General features: G+C 46.0%; 1 protein-coding gene across 9 annotated transcripts in view; it reads left to right on the plus strand.

Moving 5' to 3' along the window:
* Positions 1–21,607, plus strand: part of KALRN (kalirin RhoGEF kinase) — a 639,384-nt gene that overhangs the window by 259,900 nt on the left and 357,877 nt on the right. For all 9 annotated transcript variants that reach the window (XM_069475127.1, XM_069475129.1, XM_069475125.1 and 6 more), the window contains exons 7-9: positions 11,745–11,936; positions 15,484–15,615; positions 18,795–19,025. In XM_069475127.1, coding sequence (XP_069331228.1) covers positions 11,745–11,936; positions 15,484–15,615; positions 18,795–19,025 — 555 coding nt within the window. The remainder of the gene's footprint in view (positions 1–11,744; positions 11,937–15,483; positions 15,616–18,794; positions 19,026–21,607) is intronic.

A 21,607-nucleotide genomic window follows, 5' to 3' on the forward strand; every position in this document is an offset into this window, starting at 1 on the left:
TTGCTGTTTGTATTCTCTGTGTCCTTTACCAAATCCTGAGAACAATAAGAGTCACAAGACACAAAACTATCTTCAAAGAACTTGAAATTTAGGCATCCTCAAATTCATGTATCTAAGGGCAGAGTTTTGTCTGTTTCATTCACAGATGTATCACCAGGACCTATAACAATACCTGGCACCTAGTAGGTGCCTAATTAATACTTGTTGAATGAATAAGGATATTAAGCATGCCATAGCATCTGTCACCGACTTGGAACAGAGTTTAGGCAGCAAGGATGCAGAACTGGCCAAGTCAGGCCTTTTCTTTTAAGGGAGCCCGATAGGGTGTGACTCCAGCAGAATCTGAACAACCACTAGTAAGAAGGGGAATGAGAACGCTGGTTTCCATAAGGACGTCCTGGGAGCTAGGATGCTTCCCAGGTCCCCAGGCAGTGCACACTAACATCCAGGAACTACTGCACTGGATGATCTTTCAAGTTCGCCCTAACCCCAAATGCCTTTGTTTTTAAGATTCTAATCCAAAAGATGGGGGTAAAACCACTAACAAGTGCCCCTCTCTGACAAGAATAATTGTGATCTAGTGAGTGTTGTTAACACTGCGGTTCCTAAGGCAGGCCTTCTAGGGAAACCTGTGATCTCGAAGTGCTGCATGTATCCCCAGCCAGACCTGCTCTCACCAATCAAGTTGAACCGGATGCAGTGTTTGTATCTCCACAAACAGCGTGGCGGGTAGGATTTTCCTTTTCTTCCAACTCAATAGGAGGATTAGATTTTATTATCTGATCTGCTAACAAATATCCATTTATGACCTTTGCTCTTGGCATGATTGTCAACATTAAACTAGACCCAAAGGAGGGAGGAGTGTGCTTTGGACTGAGCTCTAGTGAAGCTAGTGCGTGTGTCTAAGGCAGCTGTCCTCCACTCTGGCTGCATACCAGAGTCACCTGGAGAGCTTTTAAAAAATACCACATAAGGGCCCTACTGCTACAGATTCTGATTTAACTGTATTGTGGTGGGACCCAGGAAATCCTTACAAGGTTGAAAACCAGGTTGAGAATCACCAGCGGTCCAGGATGAAGGAAATAAGCCAATTGGCATTAGGTCTGGGGTCAGACTCTAAAACTACTGAGTAATTAGTCTGTGGAGTTGGGAGCGGAGGACTTCCCTCCAGTGTCAAGAGTATCCAGGGAGAAAGAGTGCCTGTCTTTTTCTCCTTGTTCCCCACCCCAGTCTCTCTAGATGCCCCATTTGCCTTTACCCACTGCGTATAATCACCCGTGTTTGGGTATTGGCTCCTATTCAAACAGGGAAGCCCCTTGGCTTAGGCAGTCTTCTCAGCATCACTCTAGTATACAGTGCTGGCTCTCCTTACCTGCTGCCCAGTCACCTGGCCTGGGTCCCCACAGGACTGGGATAATGATTAGATTTCTGACTTGTGGTTGGCACTGCCCAGCGCAACCTTCTTCTGTCTTGGCCACTCATGCCTATGCAAGTACCGGAGTTCCCTCCTCTTCTCCTTCACTGCTGGTTCTCTGCCCACAGCCCTGGTACCCTCTTCTGTGGCTTCAGTCCCTGCTCTCTGGGGCCCTGTGTCAGTATGTTCCTTGCCCCCAGGTTGTTTGCTATGCCCTCGATGTTTGCCCCCTGAGCCTCATAGCTCATTTTACCCACACACTTACACATACTCATCTACAGCCACTGCCTGCTCTCTGTCTGGTCTGTAGCTGCCAGTCTGAAATTCAGACAAAGCTGACTTATGCCTTTCTTTGAGATCTCCTGGAGTTGAATGAAAAGCATGAAATGGTCTGTGAAACCTCGTGCATCAGATGAGATAATGTACATGAAAAGTCTTACACTGTAAAGTGGGGCACAAATACAAAGTATTGATGATAGCAAGCAGCAGCAATGTTGTTTACGCCACTCTGGGACATAGGTGGTGGCTGGCCAGGAGCACCAGAGGAGGGACAAAGACTGATCAAAGACATATAGATGAGATGTTTGCAAGTCAAGAAATTCAAGAGATGTGAGAGGTCAGGACCAGGTGGTTAGATAGGAAGGGAGCAGTACAAAAAGCAGAGGTCAGATTTCATCACACAGCCAGAGGCCTGGAAATGAGGAAGAGTTAAAGGTTTCCTCTAGCAATGCTTTCAGCTCTATCATCAAAATATATCCATAATCTGGCCTCTTGTCACCACCTTCATGGTCACCACCCTGGTCCAAGCTGCCATAGCTCCTGCTTGGACTGGTGCAGTAGCTCCTACCTGGTCTCCCTTATTCCATTCTCAACGCAATAGCCTAAGTCATCCTGCCAAACGGTGAGGTACATACATTTTGTCACTCCTCTGCTCGAAATGCTTAATGTCTTCCCATCCTTCACAGGATGACAGCCCAAGTACCTCACGTGGCTTGCTGGGCTCGGCATGGTCGAGACTTGTTACCTCTTACATCTCAGCCTCTGTAATGTATTCATCTGCCCCAGTCACCCTGGGCTTCTTGCTGTTTCTTGACCCAGCAAAGTCATTCTTGCCTATGGTCTTTGCACCTGCTGCTTTCTCTACCTGGAGCTGCCTCCTCCACACAGCCACATGGCTACCCTCTCACTTCATTCAGGGCCAAGCACAGGTGTCACTTCTAGAAGCCTACCCTGGCTTCTCTGTCTTAGGTAGCACTCCCAACCCCATCACACTCTATGCTTTTCCCAGCTGTATTTTATATAGCACCGAAATAAAAATATAGTAAATGTTTATTAATTTATTATATCAATTCTATAGTGTAAGCTCCGTGAGCATAGGAATTTTTTCTGTCTCGTTCCCTGCTTGCACAGTGCCTTGCATTGTTGAATTGACGAATGGATGAATAAATACATAGGATAACAGACTCAAGACTCCAGCAATAAGGCAAGATATTGATTAAGGGGAAAAAGAGTTGTCTTAATCCTGAGCTTTCTTGTGGTTCTGTGGAGACAAAGACCCGTTCCCCAGGATGACTGGCCTCGGGTTTGCGGGTGGAGATTACTGCCTCAAGGAGGGTGAGGGCAAGAGAAGTCCACCTGCCGGGCTCCTGCCCATTCTGGAGCTGGGCCAATTTGGGAATTCCAAGGGCAAGTCAAGGGCCCAGTGGGGAAGCTTCACAGATGAAAACATTTTTATTAAATTCTCTCTCCAGGGGCCCTATTTCTCTGGGATATGATTTTTAGAATCTTTGGGAGAAATTTCTCTTCATCATCTCCCCTGTCCCTCGGGGGACTTCCTTGGCCAGCCCAACTGCTTTCATGTTTATGGCCAGGTAAAAACAGCAGGGTGAGTGAGAGCGTGGGCACTAGGTCTGCCTGGAGCTCTGTATTTCCTTCCTAGCTATGTGGTCTTAGGCAAGTTATTTAAATTTCTGCAGAGCCTTACCACCTCATCTGTGCACAGGGGAGTATGAGTGTGCCCTTGCCGGGGATGGCGTAGGGATGAAGTGTGGTCATGCATTTTAGGCACGACATTTGGTGCAATGTTATGCTTGGCAAATGTTCAGTTATTCTTATTGTCAGGGTCTGGAGTACTAGATGAAATAATTCTTGTTCAGGGCAGCTCTTCAGAGTTCCTGATACAAAGCTTCTGAAAGGTAAATGTGCATACCTATCACCTGGAACAATCTTGTTAAAATGCAGATGCTGATTCAGAAGGTTGGGGAGGGGCCTGAAATGCTGCATTTCTAACCAGCTCCCAGGTGACACTGGTGCCACAGACCAAGCATGGAGTGGCCAGGCCCTATGAAAGAGATGGCTGGGGGATAAAATACTGATAAATGCATTTCCATGAAGTCTGATTTTAACCTTAAAGGCAGCCTAAAATTACCATGTCCTAACCCAGTGGAGCTGCATTGTTCGCAGTCGCTTTCCTTGCTAGTGTCCCTGAATCTGATTCCAGCTTTACCCTCCCTTCCCTACCATTTCAATTCTTCAAGGATGCCTTATACAGAAACACTCACCCCTCCAAGGAAGTTTTACTCAAAGCTGAGAAAGGAGAGGGAGAGAGAGGAGCTTCTCTTTTTCTTAAACCCGCTCCTGGGTTTCGTTTCCTGTGGCCCTTGGACATATGGCCAGGCGCTTGTTTTCATGGCTGCTTAATGGTTTGTAAAGCAATTGCTGGAGGAAACATTGCCATGGCAAGCCAGGCCAGAGGGGCAGAAGGACTCCCGAGCCAATGTTATCTTTGCTGAGCACCGGGGCCATTCCTGCCCCCTTTCTCTCTCCACCTGACAGTGACAGATGGCTTCCACATGGTTTGACCTACTGTTCGGCCAGACCTGATCAGATAGTCATCCATCAGCTGCCCCATTTGGCCCCCCAGAGGGTACCCTGTGGTTCACGGGAGGCAGAAATTGGAGGTTTCCTTTAGAGCTCATCACATCTCGCAGCTATTGTAGTATGGTTTCAAGCATGGACAGGTCTTATTCCAGATGTTACTATCCCAGTGTCCATATGCTTCAAGGTGGGATCAGCAGGTTTACATGGTAATGTTAAACTAATTAATCATAAACTAATGATTTAACAGCTTTAGGACCCAAAATGAGTTTGGTACTGGCAAAGATGTAAGTAATACATATGGTATTATTAAACTGGAAAAAGGAGGTGAGGCTCCTTTTTCCATTGCTTTGGCACAATCTCTTTATTTTCTTACTGATATTGAATGTTACTCACAAAACCTCTGAAAGCTATATGGGGAAATCTCCAAATACTCCTCATGACTCTCTGACTGTGAAAAAATAAAAACTTAAATTAATATAAGCTGCAGGGCACCAAAAAAAAGGTAGCAATAAGCAGAGGGGTTGTGCAGAGTGGAATCAAGGAGCCTGGATTCTAATCCCATTCTTCCTTTTTCTTTGAGACCTTGACTATGTCACTTGATTGATTTAACAAACAGTTTTAAGTACCTACTAGGTGGACTCAAGACACGTTTGGGTTCCTTTTTTTCCTCCTAACTTTAAAATAAGATTGTTACATGAACTTGGGTTCTAAAAACCTTAAATAAAGTGTTTTTATTTTCCTTTCCTTATAAAAGCAGTATTTGTTCATTAAAACCTGACCCATTCTATTATATGGAAATTATACTTTATTAAAAAAAAAACTTTATCAGAGTGAAAAGAGATGGAGAAATTTGAGTAATTACAATTCGATGGAATGAAACCTGGCCAAATCTATAATTGTATCTCATTAAAATGTTTTAAAATTAAAATTAAAAATACCAAATCTAGCTGGACATGGTGGTGCATGTAGCTGTGATTCCAGCTGCTTGGGAGGCTGAGGTGGGAGGATTGCTTGAGTCCAAGAGTTCGAGTCAGCCTGGGCAACATAGCAAGACCCCATCTCTAAAAAAATTTTTTAAAAACCCAAATCCATTAAAATTAAAAGTACTCAGCAACTGTTAGCATTATTTGTAATAGAGAAGAAAGAAACTAGAAACAACCTTTGTCTCTCAGTAAAAAGAATGAGTTGAATAGAAGTAGGAGGTTGAACATAAATTCCCCAGCTCCATTATATACAGCTGTCTGATATTTTTATTATTAATTTCAGTGGGGAAGGAGAGTTTCCTCTGTGTAGTTTTAAAAACATTTTTCCCTGATTATTAAAAAAACATACACACCAAAATTATTTTTTTTTTTAATTTTCTATGTATAAGAGAATAAAGATGAGAAAAAGACCCCAAAGTTCCCACATCATGTCTATCTAGCACCAAATAAGCATTCAATAACTGTTAACATTTGGGTGTGCTTCCCTGGGATGCTTCCCTGATATGCAAAATGTTTTCTCAGTTGAGGTAATACTGTTTATATATTTCATATTAGCTTTTTTATTCAATATTTGATTTTTATTTGACCTGATGATTTTGCTGAGTCACTTGGCTCTTGTCCAGTTGTTTTCCTGGCCTCCCTCCCTTGACTTTTGGATTTGGAGAGTCAAGATCTTGAGGGCTGTTGAGAGGAGTGAGTCCCTTCAGGCATAAAGTGCCCCATAAGTGGTGGTTATGCCTCACCTCCTGTAATGACCTGACAGGCAGATCTCAGCTTTTGTTTTCATAATAATGATTAAAAAGCTGTAGCCCCATTAACTGGAATGGAATTGAGAACCCTGTGCTTAGGACTCATTCCTTGCAAAAATGAAACAGCTCTCTGATGTTTTCCTCTGCGTCTCTGGAGGTGAAGACAAGTCAGGTTGGCCCTAGATCACAAAGTGAAGCATGTCCCCTGACACCCAGCATGGCCAGGAGGCTTCTGCCACCTTTTGTAATACAGTTAATGATAAGTAGGCTCTGTCCTCCTGTGTGAGGACAAGACGTTCCCACCTCTGGATGTTCTGAGTGTGGCTAGCATATGCCAAGGTAGTGGAGCTGCCTCAAGAAGGCTACCCCTTCTATTTTTCAACTTAAGGTATGGGAGAACAATGTGTTGAAAGAGCATGGCTCAAAAAGCAAGTTACTGGCTTATTCTGAATCTTCTGATCTCTCTGGGTCAAGGAGAAACTTGTAGGCAATTCAAGGTTCCTGGGGGAGAGTATCTACAGCTGAGGGTGTGTGACATGTCGGGAAGGGGACCGGCAAGCAGCTAGGTTGGTGGTGGCAGCTACAGTAGGGAATAGTAGGGGACGTTGTTGTGTGCTCTCTGTGAAACACAACGGGAATTTCAGCTACTTATTTTGCCTCTGGTTAGGATACTCGATAGGTTTTTCTTTTGTTATATTTTTTACAAATACTTTGACTTGGGGAGTTAACGCCAGTTTGCTAGAAGCAGAAAAGAGAAAAGATGTGACATTCATTGTGCTATTGGTTATATGCCAGGCAACCAGCTGGATACTTTATGTTATCTCTTGTAGCCCACAGAGAGAGTTGCTGATTCAGGGTGGGGACCTATGACCATAGGACTGTAAAGTTCACTTGTGCTTTTAGGAGTAAAATGAATGGGATTCAAATAATACACACTCTTGACAATGAGTTTCTTGCAATCAGCCCCAACACAGAGCTAAGGTTATCAAAACGATAGCTTGCATCAAATAATTATTTCCAGAAGCACCAGTATCTCTTTTAGAGTATACCACATAAGAAACCTCATTTAAAGAGAAAAATTTAGCTGAGTTTTTAAATAGAAAGTTATTGTTTTGTAAGCAACTTTGCGTGTCTTTGTAGCCAGTAGGGGTCAACTAGGAACCAGGTCCAGAGTGGGAGCCCTTTTGGCAGGGCCGAAAACTTTCATCACGATTCTGCCAAGTCGTTCTCTCAGGAGAATGACTCTGCTCTGTGGATTTAAGTTAATCACGGCAGGAGACGAGGCCTCAGAAAAAGGGGCCTCCATCCTGTGGTCTCCAGCTAATGACTTTAGGAATGAACCAAGAAAATAGAACTTTGTAGGTAACAAAATTGGGGAAAGGTGTCAATGTCGAGGGTTTTTGAGTTAGTGAGATTTTGCTGGAATTTAGTTACTTCTCCTGTTTGTGCCCAAAATGATGGGAGCAGAGGCTTTGAGAGGAGGTAGGGAAGGGTGGGTGACGCCACAGACCCTGCTGCGGTGCACTGCATTCTGCAGGGTAGATTGTGATTATAGCTCAGAAATGCCGTATTTTGAATAATGATAATAATAATAGAGGCACTGCCATATGTATGGGGATTTAAATTTAATAAAGCTGTTTTGATGTAAGGATTGAAGAAGATACTCATCAAGCCTGAATTATTAGACAAATTATTATCTTCTGGCCAGGGAAGCTGGATGGCCTGGACAGCGTAGCTCAGGGGAAGGGGCTGCAGGGGAGCAGGGAGAAGGGCAACTGGCCCTTGGTCAGCTGGATGCGGAAGAACTCAGAGGGTCCAGCTCGAGCCTTGGTCCTCACACTAGGGGGCATTGAGCAGAGCCGGGAGGAGATGCTGAGATGCGTGGGCAGTGAGGCTGGGCTACATACACCTCTGGAGCAGGCAGCACTACTGCCCTGTTCTGGAACTGACACTATGCACTCAGAAATGGAATGCCTGAGATCGTTAGGTCAACTCCCTCATTTTACAGAGGAGGAAACTGAGGCACTGAGGAGTCAAGTGACATCTTAAGTGAGTGCCTGAGCTGGGACCAGAACTCATGTCTCCTGAACCCTGGCCCAGTGACTCTGATGCCCTTGACTGATGGGCAGCTCTGCAGATGGAGAGGCATTTAAGGCTGGCAGAGGGGAATGGTAGAGCCGGGCAGATGGGAGACAGTGGAGGGGCAGCTGGTGGGAAATGGAAAAGCTGCATAGAGCCAAATATGCATTTCTGCTGGCCAGGCCCCAAGGACAAACATGACTCCCAAATGTTCCCTACCAGAGGTGTAAACAGCCACCCAGAAGAACCACACAGTGAATTGACCAAAGGCCATGAAATGCCATTTATGTTTAATGACTAAGCACTCCTGTTTATTCAGACTCTTAATCCAGCTCTTTAACCTCGCTCTTTCCTTTTACATCGAGACCTTCCATGCCTCCCTTCTCCCTGGGTTTCTGGCTGTCCTTGTATTCAAGGACAACTGCAGTTTACAATCTATCTGCCCATTCTCCCAGGTTCTAGGGTAAAGGAAAATGAAGAAGAAGATGATGATGATGAACTTGGACAATGTGACTTGCCTGAGTGTTTTGATGTTCTGAAAAGGGGCCATAGGGAAGAACAATGAGCAAATTCACGAGTCAACATTCTATTTATCCCTCTATTGTGAGGAATAATGCCTCTATTTCTTTTGTGAAGCATAATCATTTGTTAGTTTTAGTAAGACATTTCCCTGCCTGCTGATAAGGAGACATGAAAGCATTTATTGTGCTAGTCTAGAATGTAAACCATAAGCTGTGGTCTTTTTTGTTTATTTGATTTTAGTTTTAATCTATGATCACAGGCTTAAGGGTTGAAGGGTCCATGGAGGACTGCCAGCCCCTCCACCCCACTCTGTGCAGGGAGCCCCTTCCCAGCATCCCTGCCAATGGTTCAGAGCCCTTCCCCCTGAGCCCCACAGGGAGTTGCTTCTGCCTCTGTGGAAGCACTTACTTCATTTTGCTTTAAATTACAGTTATTGGAGGACTTGTCTTAAGTCTCAGCTGTGAGCCCCTGAGGGCAGGGGGTGGATGGGCAGGAATCCTTCCTCATTCCTCTTTGATCTCCCACAGCCCCCAGCACAGAGCCTGGCCCACTCTCCATAAATATTTGAACGAATGACAAGGTGTTAACAGTCTCCAGAGGCAGCCACAGTTGGACATCTCTAATAGCTAGAAAGTTCTTCCTAAAAGTAAGCAGAAATATGCTTCCCTCTGTTCCCTGGGAGGGAGGAGAATGTAAACAAGTGGTGATGACAGGGTTCTGGGTGTCCGTAGGATGTACCTGGGGACAGGGTAACACCTCGTTCTTATTGCTCTTCTTGCATCCTATCTGGCCAAAGTATGTACGACCTTTTTCCAGGACAGGAAAACCCAACAACCTAGATAGATCTGGGTTGTTTGGGGCAGGGGGAGGAAGGCGGTATTAGATTCCAGGATTTGAATCCAGTTTGGGAGGACAGTTCTATCAGATGCTGTCAGTGTCCCACCCATATCCCCTCCGTCTGTCCTGGGGGTCGTCTGCTGGTGAGTCCCATACAAACTGACAGCTTCCTGCATTTCTCTGCCATGGTCACTGTGACCTCGGGAGTGTGCTTGGCCTGTGTATGGGTCAGGCTGGAAATGCCAGGGACTTACCCCAGGAGGCACCTTCAACCAGTAAGCCATGGAGCTTGGTGCATAAATAGCCCAGATTCCTCACCCCTCAGTGGGACAGCTCAGAGGTGTGTTTTATAGAGTTTCTTAAGAGGTCTTAGCAGGGATTGAGCCCCAGTTGCTCATAGCACTAACCCACTAATTAACGCATCCTTATTCATTTCCCTCCTTCTCCTCTTTTTGACTTCCTCTCTCCTTTACTATGCTTCCTGGGAACATGCCCAAATACATTCTCTGCCCCACATCCTGTCTCCAATCTGCTTTGCTGGAGAACCCAAACTAACACAATGTCATGAGTGGGAAGTTGGGGGGATTCTCAATGTTACTTCTGTAGAAGACGAAACTTAGAGTCAGTGCGGGCTTTTCCCTCTTCCTCTTCTTTCCCTCTTCCTCTTCTTTCCCTCCACTTCTAGGTGTAGAGTTGGTTTTCCCGTCAGTTCTGTAGAGTTTGATTTTAAGTAGAATTTGTGTCCTAACTCAGAAAAGGGCTGATAATGATTCCTAAATCTTTGAAGGATAGTTATCTCACATAACAAGAGCCAGAAATATTGTAGCTCTATTAAGGAAATGCACTGTGTCAGAAAGGTCTCAGGCCAGACTAAAAAAAGAGATGATGCCTGGGGGTCATGAGACATCAGGATGGATTTGTACTCAAGTACTTCACTTAACCTTCTAAATGTCCACAGAGACTGTTTAAATTAAGAGAGACCTTATCAGCCTGGCCCAGGTTTGGGATGGAGTATGTGGAGGTCGGGGACAGCTAAGATGAATGGGACCATGAGGGAAGTGGGAGAGGAAAATAAAGAACCTTCCTTAAACCTACCCAGTATTAATGAGCTACACCTGAGCTGAGAGAGCCCAGAGAAAATGCTGTAGCTAAAGAATATTTATAATCATTCGAGAAGATTTGTAACAAAGAATGGAAGTGTGTGAGTAACCTGCCTCCCCAGTCCTCTTTCTGGCTGGCATTGTGTGATTCAGAAGAGCCGCCTGTGGATGCCACAATATTACTTGATTGTTTTGACACCTCAGACAATTAATACGAGCTAACAGTTTAAATGAATCATAATCACTACTGTCTTATATTTGTGGGGTTTTTCTTCACACTTGATCTTAGCCAAAAGGCCGAGAAGCGATTATTGGGGGAAGGGGGGTTCTTTTGTCTTTTTTCTTCCTGGAGAGTTTTTTGCTGGCCTAGTAGGAAACAACACACATGTTCATGAGTTTTTAATTGGCAAGCGACTGTGGGAATGAATGTAAACAAAACACAAGATGAAAGGAGACAGTGGGGCCAAGAGAGCCCCCACAGATGCCTTTTGGGGTCAGGTGGAGAAATGTTCCTAAATCAGGCAGGGATAAAAAAGGATTCCATAGACCTTTTTTTAAGCATGGATAAGTGTGTAGCTTCACAAGCTCTCTTTATTTAAACCCTGACTGGTGGCCGGTGTGCCAGCTCTTTTGGCAGGGGGAGGGGGCTGGAAGGAAGGGGGGATGTCTTTGCTAGGTAACAGGAAGATGTGGAATTACTGTGTCTCCTTTTCCCTCTTTGGTGAGTGCTGCTGCCCTGTTTTGGGTGGCAATAATGTCCCGGGTACAGCTCTCTCTCCTGAGCAAGAGAGATGTCTTTGCCTCCTTCAGCTTGTGCCCTTATTCCAAAGGGTGCTCTTGGAAGTGCTGTGCTGTCCCATTGGAATGACCTCATGAGATGGTTGTGAGGATTACATAAGATAGTCCACGTAAAGTGATTCCATTAATAGTTGGCACAAAATCTATGCTGATTCCCCATAACGAAAAGTCTCAGTTATTGTTTCTGCTACCTGCCAAATTTTATGTCATAGAGAAAGACTTCCCTTGGACCAAAAACAGATATGCTAGTATGGCGTGTAACAAACTCTCTCAAAGTTTTTGCTTTGAGTAGCGTCCTTCCCCAAATATCTACCCCTTAAAAGTGCCCAGTGGATGCCTTTTCAGCCTGCCCCACTAAGCACTCACTCTCCTTTGCTTCCAGAATGCCTATGTCAACATCAACCGCATTATGTCTGTGGCTTCCCGCCTTTCTGAGGCCGGCCATTACGCCTCGCAGCAAATCAAGCAGATCTCCACTCAGCTGGACCAAGAGTGGAAGAGCTTCGCCGCTGCCCTGGACGAGCGCAGCACCATCCTCGCCATGTCTGCCGTGTTCCACCAGAAGGCAGAGCAGGTGAGGCCCAGGGAGCTACAGCAGCTGCTGGTGATGGGGAGGGTGAGAGGTGGGGGAGGGCAGGGTGGGAGTGCACATACCCTCTCTACAGAGAGAGTGTTTTTTTGAAACACTGAAGACTCTGCTGAATAGTTGCAGCAATAACCCATGTTCTACCACTTTCATGGCCCCTGTGTACACAAAGAAACACTGGTAAGTCTTGGTGGCTTTGCTTGTGTCATACAAGCAAGAGGGGACTCAGAACCTGTTTACATTCTGCTTGGTGGTTGGTGTTGGGTGCCTGTGCTTGCGAGTGTGTGTGTGTGTGTGTGTGTGTGTGTTGACTGTCTGCTTAGTGTGCATTCTCTGAGCAAGACCAGAGGGGTGAATGTAAAGAAATCATTGAGTGCTGGGGACATGGGGAAACTAATTTGACATGAAGTATTGGCTATGGATAATAATGTGATAATATCATGAGTAAAAATAATAATTACTTGTTGCTATTTACTTACGAAGTAGCCAGACATTGGCCAGTGACATTACTAACTCGTTTTACAGAGAGGAGCACTGAAGCTCTGAGAGATTAAGTGACCTGCCTAATATCCCATGGTGTGTCAGAGCCGGGCTCGAACCAGCTCATGGAAAGCCGGTTGAATTTTCAAGAATTTTGTGAGCTCGTTGTTAAATATAGCCATTACTTAAAACTAAATTATATAAGTTTATAATTAATTATGTTATATTAAAAACAAAGTTAATAAATACTCAAAACTCATCACTTCCCTGCTTGTTTTACTATATTTTATTTTTTTGAGGTTATTTTTATCTATTTTTTTCCTATCGTGGAAATCCTATACAGTTGTGTGCTACCGATCATCTCTTCGAACTCCACATTCAGTGCTGTCACATTAGTAGCTTAAAATAAACCATGGTAGCAGTTTTATGCCATGGAATTACCAAATGCTACAAACAAGGCCTTGATTTATTGTATTTTGATTGTCTAGAGTCTTAAGAAAATGAAGGAGAAAATGTTTTTAAATTCAGACTAAAAAAAATATGTGTCCTGTCTGGAGCTGTTACTCTGTGAATGGCACACAAAAACAAGAAAATATTCTTCTGATATTAAAAAATGATGATTATTGAGCAAAGAAGTCACTCACATCATTGACAAGCAAGGGATGTTCTGAAATAAGTCTTCAGGGGGTTTTCACTTTTGTCTTACTCCTTAACATAAGTGAAATGTCAACTAGCATTTGTGTTAGAACTCTACAAGTTTGTCCATTTCAGCTATAGGTGGGTTCTAATCCCAACCCCACCATTCGTTAACTCTTAGGCAAGTCACCTCACCATTCTGAGCTCGTTTCCTTGTCTCTAATGTGGGGCTGTTATAAGGGTATAACATTAGAGATGGAACATATAAGGTGCCTAGTGCACTTACTAAATAGTAGATTTTACTACTATGGGTATTTGTTCAACATCCTGGTATCTTTTTATTTCCATCACCTGTATCTATTTCTAGCTGAGAACTTCATAAAGACTGAAATAAATACTTCTGTCACAAGTCAAACACAGCCCTACACTTTGAGAGGGATCTAGCCTTTTTAAAGGATAATGGTTGTTGTAACTGGTAGTGACTGGTTCATTCTTAGGAATATGAGAATATTGATGTCCAATTTCCTGTTCTCTCTCTTCAACCGTATCACTTGCATACTTTATTCAAGGTTTATCCAGATTGGCAAGGAAAATTCAGTGCTTCCCTCTTTGTCTCTCTGACTTCCTCTCTGAGCTGACCATTCTGTAGGATCTGCTACAGGACTCCTGAGAGAGTGCTCCTCCTGTGATTTTGTTTTAAATTTAAAAAGTCTTTTTTAGAAACAAGGTCTCACTCTGTCGCCCAGGCTGGAGTGCAGTGGCAGGATCATAGCTCACTGTAACCTCGAACTCCTGGGCTCAAGTGATCCACCTGCTTCAGCCTTTGGAGTAGCTGGGACTACAGGTGCATGCCATCATGCTCAGCTAATTTTTAATTTTTCTGTGGAGATGGGGGTCTCACCATGCTGCCCCAGCTGATCTCAAATTCCTGGCCCCAAGTGATCCTCCTGCCTTGGCCTCTCAAAGTGCTGGATTACAGGTGTGAGCCACCATGCCTGGCCTTTCTTCCCCTGTGGCTGACACAGGATATCAAGTTGCTTTCAGATTCCTTTGTAAAGTAGTTATTGGTGGAGCAAAGAAGCTTCTGAGATGTCAGCAAATACGTGTAACCTGATATCGGATGGCATCCAACACTCTTCCAGAATTACTAGGAAATGCCCTAATGTGGTAAAAACATACAGAATGAAAAATCAGCCATTACAGCCAACAGGCCAGGGGCTGACAGCTGACAGTGGCACCACCACTAGAACTCAAGCAGAAAAAACGCCGCGCCAGAACTGGGAGTAACTGGAGGAGCTAAGTTTTATTTCATGTTTCCTGCCTCGGATTGGTTTAGATCAGAAGAAATTTTATTTGTATCTGTTTTTTAATGTGATTTCCTCAGATATTACTAGTCCTTTAGGACTTACTCATAATCCATGCTTCTTTTTAACTGGGGGAAAAAAAACTGATTCAAGGCTATTTTTTTATATGCGTTTATCTAGGCAGCTCTTTATTGTCCTCATATGGGCTGTTCTCGGCAATGGGATGAAAAGGTATTTAGGCAATTAATTTAAATGGAGCTGTGCACCCAGGCGAGAGGAATCACAGACAGAACCATTCCAGACTGTTGGGTGAAGAATTATTTGCATTTTAAAGGTGCATTTTTCCACCTAATAAATCTGAGTGATTTCAGTTAGCTCACCCTTTGTGCATGGAGAGCCACAGTCTTCTACAGTTGTTAATTTTAATTTTTAAATAATTTGATGTCTGTCAAGATCCATACTTATAAATCGTATCCCATCCCAGGAGCCACTGCCACTGTAGGTGCAGCACAGTCTGTCCCCTTAGGCTGTCCCTCCCGTTCCCCCGCTTCCGGGCGCTGACCCAACGGTGGAAGTGCTGTTGAGCTCAGCCTCCATCCCCTGTGGGAATGCTCCCTGCAAGTTCCCTGGGGGTTCTGGTGGTCCTATGTGAGGTGTTCTTTGCTCCTCTCGCAACTCATACCCCGTAAAGCACAGGTGTGGGAACCTCACGCCAAGTCACATGCACGCTCACCCGTGCCTGTGAGTGTGCGGTGGGAGCAAGAAGCCCTGATGTATCCATAGATGTAGTGAGCTGTGTCTGCACCTGTGCTTAACAGTCAACGTGTGGGTGCAACCTGTTGAACATCTAGGCAACTAACTTATGCTGCCCACCCCCCCAGTTTCATAACAGTCCTCTTTGTGGAAACTACACTTTCTGAACAGGTGTCTACGTCTGATATCTTAATAAGGGTTAGTGTTGTAGAATTAAAGAAAAACTCTACCCCCTGCAGTAGTATCTGAAGGCTTCCAGAAGTCCCAATGTTTCTTCCCAAGGTATCTGACCCTCTCTCCATAACCCATTCATTCCCCACCCCCAGTGCTCCCACACTGACCCACCTGGCATCTCCTTCCAGTTCCTGTCCGGAGTGGACGCCTGGTGCAAGATGTGCAGTGAAGGTGGCCTGCCATCCGAGATGCAGGACCTGGAGCTGGCGATCCACCACCACCAATCCTTGTATGAGCAGGTGACCCAGGCCTACACGGAGGTGAGAACCGCGCAGGGCAGCAGGGGCGCTGGGCGTGTCTGCACATGGGTGGGTGGCGAGAGCACTGGCCTGCACCCTGTGAAATGGCCCGGGCTGGACTAAGAAGAAGAGAGGCTGTTTCGTTCCAGCTTTAGGAACCTTGATCTATGAACTATGGTGTCCCCGGCTGGGGAACAGAAAAAAATTGGGGCAATTAGCAGGTACTACCTTGGTATACACACACATTCATATTCTCTCTCTCTCCCTCTCTCTTCCCCTTTCTTTTACACACACATACACATGGCTACACATCTATCTGCTTTACCCTGTATGTGAAGATTAGACTTTCTCCTCTAGGGAGAGGAATATAAGAAAACAAAGCTGTGCTTTTCTGGAGTTTGCTTTCTGGTTGGTGAATGGACACACTAGCCCTGCCACCCTTTTATGGAGCAGCTCATCAAAAAATACCGATTGCTCACTAGAGGATCCAGAGGGAGGCACACAGGGTAGAGATAAGTGTTTGCAGGAGTGAGAAGCTGCCATGAATATGAAGGATGAACTAAAAGGCTCTTCCACTGAAAAATCAAAGGTCGGGGAGGTATTGCAAAGTTGAGAAGGGGAAAAAAACCTCTAGACAGTCCTTTCAAAGTAAAAGGGAAGAGCCATGTAGATGTGTCTGTGTGACACACACCAGTAAGTAGGTGGCCTCCGGGCATGTATTTTCAGGGAAAGGGGCTGAGGGATGGAAAGCGGTGGGCAATTAAGGAAGGGGGATGCAGAGGGGAAACTGAATTCACAGCTGGGCGATGTGTTTCTTCCTGGGCAAGATCAGTTAAAGGAGTTTTGTTAAAGTGGGTTCCTGGACCGCCTTCCTCAGACTCACCTGTGGTGATGGTTAAAGATGCAGATTGCTGTGTTCCAGCCCAGACTGAATCAGAATGTCAACACATGTACATTTTAATAACTATTGCCCCAGGTGAGTTTGATGCACATTGAAGTCTAAGAGCCAATGGCTTCTGAGTAAGAGTAAGGGTTTTGCCACAGTCAAAATTGAGTTTGAATCCTGGCTCTCCTGCTTATTAGCTGTGTGACCTCAGACTCACCATTCTTAACCATTTCATTCTTCTGTGAAACGAAGGTGGCAATACCTGCCTCACAGGGTGGTGTTACGGGTTATAAAGATAATGTATGTAATGCACTTGGCCCAGCGCCTGACAGTAATGAGTCCTAAAAAATTGTAACAGACTTTGTCATTGTAGGAGGCAGAGAGGAGGCCTTGTGAGCCAAACTAGCTCTGATCCAAATGGCCCAAGGCTTTCTCTGTTAGAACAGAACTGTGCTTCTGCCCACGGGTCAAGAATCTCTAAATGTACTCCTTATAAATTAAAAAAAAAAGAGAGAGTACAAATGAGATTAATACTATACTTGTATGTTTCACACTTGTGAGGTGTGGGTGTAATTATACATACAGACACAATATTTCTCCCAGTGAATTCTCAGGTCCTAGCAGTGGGAGACTTCAGACGTCCCCTCCAGGCCCACAGAGGTCAGTGGGCCATCCCTGCCTCCTACAGATGTGAAGACTGAGGCAGAGGACTCATGTTGACTTCAATTTTTAGGACTGGGTCCTCCATTCCTACCACCCTCCCCTAGACATGGCATAGTGCCACAAGACAGCATTTGCTCAGGACTCCCTGAAGAGGACTCTCCTGGGTTTGGCCATGGAATATTTGTCTTATTCACATCTCTGGAGGGCCCTCCCTCTCCCCACCAGGAAATTTGGGAGCCGGGGATGCTGAGATCTGGTGGGTGGTGGTGGGTTCCTCCCTGCCCCAGCTGCACCCTACCCCAGCACTCCTCTTAACCATCCCCCAGCCCGAGAGCATTTCTGTGCCCCAGGAGCAAGAGGACCAGGTGCCTCTGTGTTCCTAGACCCCCAACTGGGCTACTAAGTGATGGAAGGAGGGATGAGGGGAGGCTGCAAGCCCAGCGCACAGCTCCCCATTCGTCCTCACGGGGTGGGGAAGCACACCTCCTTCCCTGCCTTGCTGGTAGAAAAAGACCATTTCTCCTTCAAATCAACTCTGATTTAGCTATTAAACAAATTGATTTGGGAACTTAAAATTCCTGTCAGTTGCCCAGCTACCACTGTTTTAAATTGAAAAGATGCAGTTCTGTGGGGACCCTGCCAAGCACTGGAAGGCCACAGGTATCCGCCGTGTGATGCTCTTTCCAGAGTTATTAGTGCCCAGGCTGGTGCCAGCATTCCAGTGGGAGGAATGGGCAGGGAAGGTCGCCCCACTGCTCTCAGACTGAGGGCAACTGTCAGGGAACCCGGGAACTTGGATGGTGTGTCCACAGTCTAAGGGTCCCTACCTTACTCTACATGTTCTAGAAAAATGGGGAGGTCATTGATTTTCAGGAGAAAGAAGAGGGTAGCATAGACAGAGAGAAAAAGATTTTTAAAAAGGATAAATGTAAAAGAAAATGACAAGGAAATCAGAGGGGAGAGAGAAATGATGATGATGATGATGATGATGATAAAATTGGTAGCCAGTGCTATTTGCCAAGCCCTATTCTAAGCACTCCATGTGTGTTAACTCATTCAATCCTCACCACAACTTTATGAAGTATGTACTATAATTATCCTTCTTTTACAGGCAAGGAAACCGAGGCCCAGAGAGGCTTAGTAACTTGCCTCTGGTCACACTTACAGAAGTTTGGAGCCAGATAGGAGAAGTTGAGAAAGAAATAGTGGGAGAGGATAATGACAGCAACTGAGATTTGACTTCATTTATGAAATGAAGTTCTGCTGCCTGACCTAGTCAGTGAGTCCGTCAAAGTATTTATCAAGTGCCTACTGTGTGCCAGGCACTGTTCTGGGTGCTGGGGAGAGAGCAGTGAGCAAGGCAGAGTCCCTGCCCTCATGGAGCTGAAACTCAAGAGGGGAGAGAGTCTCGCAGACTGCTGGCCAGTCTCCAGCCTCAACTCTCCCCGGGATTCGGATGCTCTGCCCTCCCCGTGGCTGCAGGCGGGACACCATGGCAGCTCTGGCCAGCTGGCACATTCCTCGGTGGTCACGGGTCTGGAAAGGACTGAGATTCTCAGGCCCAACTGGGGACCCCTGGGCAGACTCCCTGTCTCTCTGTGCCCTGCCTGCCACTCCTGTCCCTTGCCCTAACCTTCTTTCCTTCCTGCAGGTCAGCCAGGATGGCAAAGCCCTGCTGGATGTGCTGCAGCGTCCCCTCAGTCCTGGGAACTCCGAGTCCCTCACAGCCACAGCCAACTACTCCAAGGCGGTGCACCAGGTGCTGGACGTGGTGCATGAGGTGCTGCACCACCAGCGACGCCTCGAGAGCATCTGGCAGCACCGCAAGGTGCGGCTCCACCAGCGGCTGCAGCTCTGCGTCTTCCAGCAGGATGTGCAGCAGGTAACAGGCTCTGCTCCCCTCACCCCCATCCATCCAAGGAGGCAGATGGAGCCAGTCCCTGACCTAGGGGACCAGGCCTGGGAAAGCCTGGATTGACAGAGAGAAGATGGCAATTTAGCTCCCAAATACTCCCCCAAACCCCACCAACAAAACAAACCCAAACCTGAATTTGTTGATTGCATTCCTCTTGCCTAAGTGGCTTTGTAGACTAGGCTTTTTGTCCATGTGGTGTTGGAGAGGAAGAGTCAGTCTCAGGGACTTGTAGTCCCTTGTAGTCATGTGACAGCCTGAGGGTTACCTGAGCACTCTCTGGGGTGGATCCACATAAAGTGAACTCACTTCTCAACCGGGGGTGCAGGTGGCCTGCCAGAGAGGGGGTAGGGTAGGGTACAGGGACTTTCAGAGGATTCCTTGGCAAGGTTGAACCTAGGAAACCAGATTTAAATATAGGCTGTTGTTCATGCTCTATGATTAGAGGTTATTTCTGGCTTTATCTGTTTTGTTTTGTTTGCATTATTATACCAGTCATGGCTTTTTCCCTTACCACAAATAATAAAGAAATGGTTATGTTTCTGACCATAAAAGGACAACCTTTCCACAAATGCCGTTTCAGATGAAGTAACCCATTCTTTTCCTCTTGCACTTTCCCTGTTTCTGTCTCCTTGGGGACATTGGGAACTTTGCGCAGAGGACTAACATACTGGCAGTCGGGGGGAGCTTGCTGGGAGCTGGGGACTGAGATTGAGGCTTAGTGTCCTCACCCTTTTAGTTCTCTGTGGGAGGCAGGGTGGGAACACTTGTACTCAAACACCTGTTATCAGACTTTCGGTGGCCACCATGTAATTTGAGGATTATATATGTAAAATAACAATGTACGCTCCGTTAATTTTTCTGTGATATTGACCAGGTATAATCCAAAAGTGTAGCAAAATATGCGTGGAAAGTTGACAGCCAACTGTGCCTGTGTTGGTTCTCTTCACAGCCATTGTTGGGAGGGGCCCCTGGTGCTGGGTGCCTGAGGTGGTCAGGCAGCTGGTCAGGGAGGGTGGGGCATCCTCGTCACTGTCTCTGATCCCCCTGGGAGGGGACTCGCTGTGCAGTCAGTGCAGGGTAGATGGGCCTTCAGGCAAGTCCCCCCTTCTCAGGCTGGGCTAACTCCCTTGCAGCACCCCCTCCTAACTGGGGCATCGATTAAGTCTTCAGAGGTGACACCTCAGCCCAGGAGAGACGGGCACTGCTAATGTGCTGGCCCCAGCTTTGGAACCCTGTGGGGCCTGCCAGGAATGATAAAGCAAAGGAATCACTTGCCCACTCCTGCCATCTGGAGCCTTCCAGATAAATATATCATCCCTGAGCACAGGAGAGCATGGGGGGCGTCTGCGATTGAGACAGAGTGAGGCGCCAGCCTCTCGAGGCACAAAAAGGGACATTGCGGTTTCAGTGAACTCTCCGTGGCTCACAGAGATGATCTGGGCCATGGATTGTGCAGTATCTGTGACATCGTCTTCACCCTCCTGCTATTTTTATGGCTGCTGTCCTAGGATGGGCTCTGGAGAGCTTCAGAGGGGCAGCAGGGAGGGTGGGTGAAAGGCCTCCCCATGAGGAGGGGGCATTCTGGACTCGGACTACTGGGGAACTGATGTTACTGTGGCCGCCCTGCCACCTACACTAAAGCTAAGAAAAAGTATAATAGAACTACAGCTGTGGCTATTCTACATCATGCTCATAAAAACGAGAGCCTTTCTAGAATTAAGACCCTGTCAGTTTGTCATATTGTTGGCACTGTGTGAAAGCAGGCAGAAGATTATGAGGTGGGAGTGATGGAGGCTTGGATGTTCCGTAAGAACTGAATTTCCAGGGACGGTTAATTCCGTTGTCCTTTGGGGGATATGGAAATATGACTTCTGGGAGCATGACTTCTTTCACCCGTTGTCACACCTGCTCACCCACTGTATATCTGACACTGGGACAGATGCGAGGAAAACTGGAAAAATGAGGGCTACCAAACCTGGTGACGGTTCGCAATTGTTCACCAGATACCCAAACAACCATTAGTGCCTGACACGTCTGAGCTGTGCTTAGAAGGGTGGTGAACTTACACACTTGAAGGTTAGAGTGAAGGGCTTGCTCTTTGATCTCCTGACTCCCAACCATACATGAGCTTGTCCTAGTTTTCAGGATCAGGCTAAACGAGTAATTTTCCTATTCCATGTTTCCACAGTTTATATATACACACACATATATATATAATTTTGATAATACTTTTACATTACATTATTTTTAAATTTTGCATGCATGTCTCATCTGTTCCATTATCTTTTTGAGAGTAGAAACCATAGCCCTCTGTCCTGGGCCCAGCACTGCCCTAGGTAGTGGCACAAGATGTACACATTTGAAAATAGAACAGGTCTACCAGAGCATACCATCCCATGTGCAGGGCATTAGAATATTGATGGAACAGTCATAGGCAGAGGTGTGAGAAGTCGGAGTTGGTGTCTTGAAGGAGGAGAGAATTAATTGAACCATACAGTCTGGATCCAAGACCCCTAAGCACACTTTGATCCAGAGATGTTTGCTTGGTA

This window comes from Eulemur rufifrons, chromosome 7, assembly GCF_041146395.1.
Source record: "Eulemur rufifrons isolate Redbay chromosome 7, OSU_ERuf_1, whole genome shotgun sequence".
NCBI lineage: Eukaryota > Metazoa > Chordata > Mammalia > Primates > Lemuridae > Eulemur > Eulemur rufifrons.